At 35.8% G+C, this 3,365-nt stretch overlaps 1 protein-coding gene across 1 annotated transcript; it reads right to left on the bottom strand.

The window, feature by feature from the left end:
* Positions 1-3,365, bottom strand: LOC147531914 (alpha/beta-Hydrolases superfamily protein). Its single transcript, XM_086648496.1, has 6 exons — positions 3,096-3,365; positions 2,597-2,721; positions 1,251-2,116; positions 1,054-1,159; positions 658-833; positions 1-481 (listed from the first exon to the last, which is right to left on the bottom strand). The coding sequence occupies exons 3-6, from the start codon at positions 2,000-2,002 to the stop codon at positions 211-213; spliced, it is 1,305 nt and encodes a 434-aa protein (XP_086504622.1). The 5' UTR covers positions 2,003-2,116; positions 2,597-2,721; positions 3,096-3,365; the 3' UTR covers positions 1-210.

Raw genomic sequence — 3,365 nt, 5'->3', positions numbered from 1 at the left:
TTGTTACCAACCCAGTATTTGAATATAACTTATTACAATTGAGATTATGGCCATATATAAATATATTAATTAATAAACTAAAATCATTTATGTTAATCCCTACAAATGAAAAAAATTGAATGAAAAAAAATTTACAGTTGAGATTATTGTGAACTGACGTATGAAGTAATAGTATAATATAATCAATCATAAAGAAAAATAATTATTCAATTATGAAGAATGTTTGCAACAAGTCAACACACAATCTTCCAAGAAGTTGGTGAGTTGAGTTGTGTAAAGGTTAGGATCGTTACGGTAATGATCAACATGGGGTGTTGATATAAAGTTACAGGCTCTGACTTCCCGTCCGGATTTCCGCTGCTCTTCAATAAAAGATTCAACAGATTCCACCGGAATGACCTTGTCTGCGGAACTATAGATATATAATTGTGGACATTTTGGTTGCTCCATTGATAATAGATCCACTACATCCGTAAGCCTCCTGTTCGATAAAAATTAATATAGTTTAGATACTTAGAAGAGGTCTAGTTACAGAAATTCGACAGGAATTCTGGATTTGGTTAGAAAGCATTCAGCTGGAAAGCGGTTATGGTTGAACTTGAACTCTTGAAGCTACAAGCATATCTGAAATGACAGACAACAGGAAAGACTCCATACCTGTTCACTTTAGGGAGATTCAGCACCACCTCAAAGAACTTCTCTAGAACTACTAGCAAAGCTGCTTCAGCTACTGCTGGTTTCGGCTCTTCTTTGAAATTGTTCAAGCTAACTGAAGTTCTTGTTGCGACACTATTCTTCTTCAAGAATGCCGCAGAGAAACCTGATGCCCACACCTATTAGAGAAAAGAAAAAAAATAGATGGCTTTAGCCGTGTTTCCAATCCAGTAGAAGGAGCAATTAACATAACCAAATACTGACATCGGTTTCTTGTTCTCAAGAACCTTCCACAATTTTTTGGCCTTGTGAAGTTTTACTTACAACGGGTGCCAGAGTAAAAGCGACCATGCCTAAAGGTTTAAAAAAAATAACAAATTACAGGCAGAATGTCTTTACCCGTGGATCTGGAGCGGCAACTGGAGCTGAATCTATTACACAACCTCTAATTCGTCCCATTAACGTTTCATCCTGCTTCTGAAACTTCTCAAGAATAACTCCATAACTGCAAAGCAGTTGTTAATCAGCACATCAATATTAAAGGTTTCAATTGAGAATTTTGTATTATGTTTGTGGATAAGAAAGAGTTAACTCACGTTAGCCAGCCTGTATTACTGAAAGTATGAAAAACCAGATTCTTCCCATGCTCTTCTTCTAACCAACCAGCTAGATGGTCCACAAGCAAATCAATGTGCTCTTCAGCTTTTCCACCAACTTGGTAGTTGAGAATTTCAGCCATCGGAAAAGTGAAGGTAATGGCATGAAACCCCCTTGAGGTATACCAATCTGCATATCTTTTCAGGTGTTTCTGCTTAGCTCCCAACCATCCAAGTAAAACCACCACGGTACGAGACTTAGCAGATGAACAATCTGAATCGTCGAGAACATTATATGCATTTATTTCAGGCAAATGCCATCTATATAGAACATCAGGAGGTGGGGAAGGGCTAGAATTTATGAAGTCAGAAGATTTAGGGGCTTTAGCCAATTCTGCGGAGTGATACGAAGAGACAAGAGCCGAGGGAGAAGTAACAAAAGAAGAAAGTGAACTAAATTGACTAGAAGGAAAACTTGAATTAGAAATAAGGTTTCGAGTGTTGGGAATTGGAACTCTAAATCTTGTTGCACATGAAAAGTTTGTGAAACTAGAAACAGAAAAGTCAGAAACCCATGACTTTATTTGCGGCAATGAATCAGATGGTGAAGGGTTTCGTTCAGATACAGGAAGGCATCGATCAGATGGTTTTTGATGAGGTAATTTATCTGGAAGATCCGCAGAGACAGCAGCAACGGCAATAGCAGCGGCTGTGGTTAGAGGCCGTTGAAGTAATCCGGAGAAGGAACCCATGTTGGAGAAAATAGATTTCTCAACATAAAAATATCAAACAATCTTCAAGACTATAAGAAATCCGAATTGGTCGATATGAACTGAATTGTAAAGGGCCAAACAAATGGGGATCACCTGTTCACAACAATAGACTAGATTCAATTACCAAACTATACAACTAAGAACTATCGAAAACATACAAGAGATAAACAACCCATTTGAATTCTCAAGTACCTAATACCCACAATCTTCAATATGTTGAGAAGAAACAAAGAATAAATATAGAATGAATGACTAAATAAAGAAACAATCTTCCCATAAAAGAGTAAACAAGAAAAACATTAAAACCATGAGTCAAACAAGAGGTTGTCAAGTTTGAAATACACCTTCTCAAAGAAAAGGAACTTAGATGTTGACCCATACTTCTAGCTAAAGAAATGCCAATAACAAAGTCTTTTCTAGAATCAAAATATATCAAAAAAAATATCCCTTTTTGATAATTCCAAACACAACCCATGATTTATTTTTATTTTATTTCTTTTCCCATATATTCGGATCAAATATTAGAATATTATTTTAGATGGAATCTTAAAAGAGTGGTAGAGGAATACTTACCAGAAGTTCTGATGATGAGGATAAGGGTGGGGATGCCAATAATAAAAGGAAAACCTAGAATCGGGCTGCCAATTTTATAATTGACAGCCCGACCATTAACAAAACGATCTCTCCGAATTAGATTCCTACACAATTCGAGAAGATTGAAATTCAGTATACCGTAATTCAACATACAAAAGAGTCAATGGAAAAATTGTCATCAGAAATTGGTCGGAGACGTCAAGAGGAGAAAGGGGAAAACTGAGTCTAGAATCGGTTGAAACTGATCCTGGAACGTCTACATCAATAAGTCGGAAATACTAATAACTCATTGAAACGTTGAAAGATCTTGAAAACGAAACCCTAAAAAAGGATTTAAATTTGTCTCAAAAGTTTATCAAGAAAGAAATTTTAAAACCCTAGAAGATCCGAAAATCCCTGTAAAAAATTGAGAAGAGGGGAAAAAAAAAAACAAGAATAGGAATCAAAATCAGAAACACTAAAATAATAAATCCCTTACCTGGTTATTAGATTATTAGAAGAAAGGTCGAAACAAGGAGATTTTTGTTTTGAAAGCTGAAGAGGAAGAATTTAAATGTGGTTAAGGAGGAGGTTCTTTTCTTAACTTGTTATTTCCTCAACTCGCGAGCTTCCGTTGATTTCCAATATTGAGGGACAAAAGTTTGTACTTTACCTATTACCCAATTTCTTTTGTTGGGATGTGTGATTGAAAATAGGGTAAATTATATTTTGGGCTCCAATTTGATACCAACTCAAAACTTGGGCTCAT

The sequence above is a fragment of the Eschscholzia californica genome, unplaced genomic scaffold (genome assembly GCF_041429995.1).
Source record: "Eschscholzia californica isolate CP2 unplaced genomic scaffold, dmEscCali1.0.p SCAF_6, whole genome shotgun sequence".
In the NCBI taxonomy this organism is placed as follows: Eukaryota; Viridiplantae; Streptophyta; class Magnoliopsida; order Ranunculales; family Papaveraceae; genus Eschscholzia; species Eschscholzia californica.
This window is presented reverse-complemented; position numbering and strand designations above follow the sequence as displayed.

Coding starts and splice junctions, on each gene's coding strand:
- LOC147531914 (XM_086648496.1), bottom strand. CDS start 2,002: ATGGGTTCCTTCTCCGGATTACTTCAACGGCCTCTAACCACAGCCGCT. Junction 834..1,053: donor TTGCCGCTCCAGATCCACGG/GTAAAGACATTC, acceptor TTTCTCTAATAG/GTGTGGGCATCAGGTTTCTC. Junction 482..657: donor AATCTCCCTAAAGTGAACAG/GTATGGAGTCTT, acceptor TTTATCGAACAG/GAGGCTTACGGATGTAGTGG.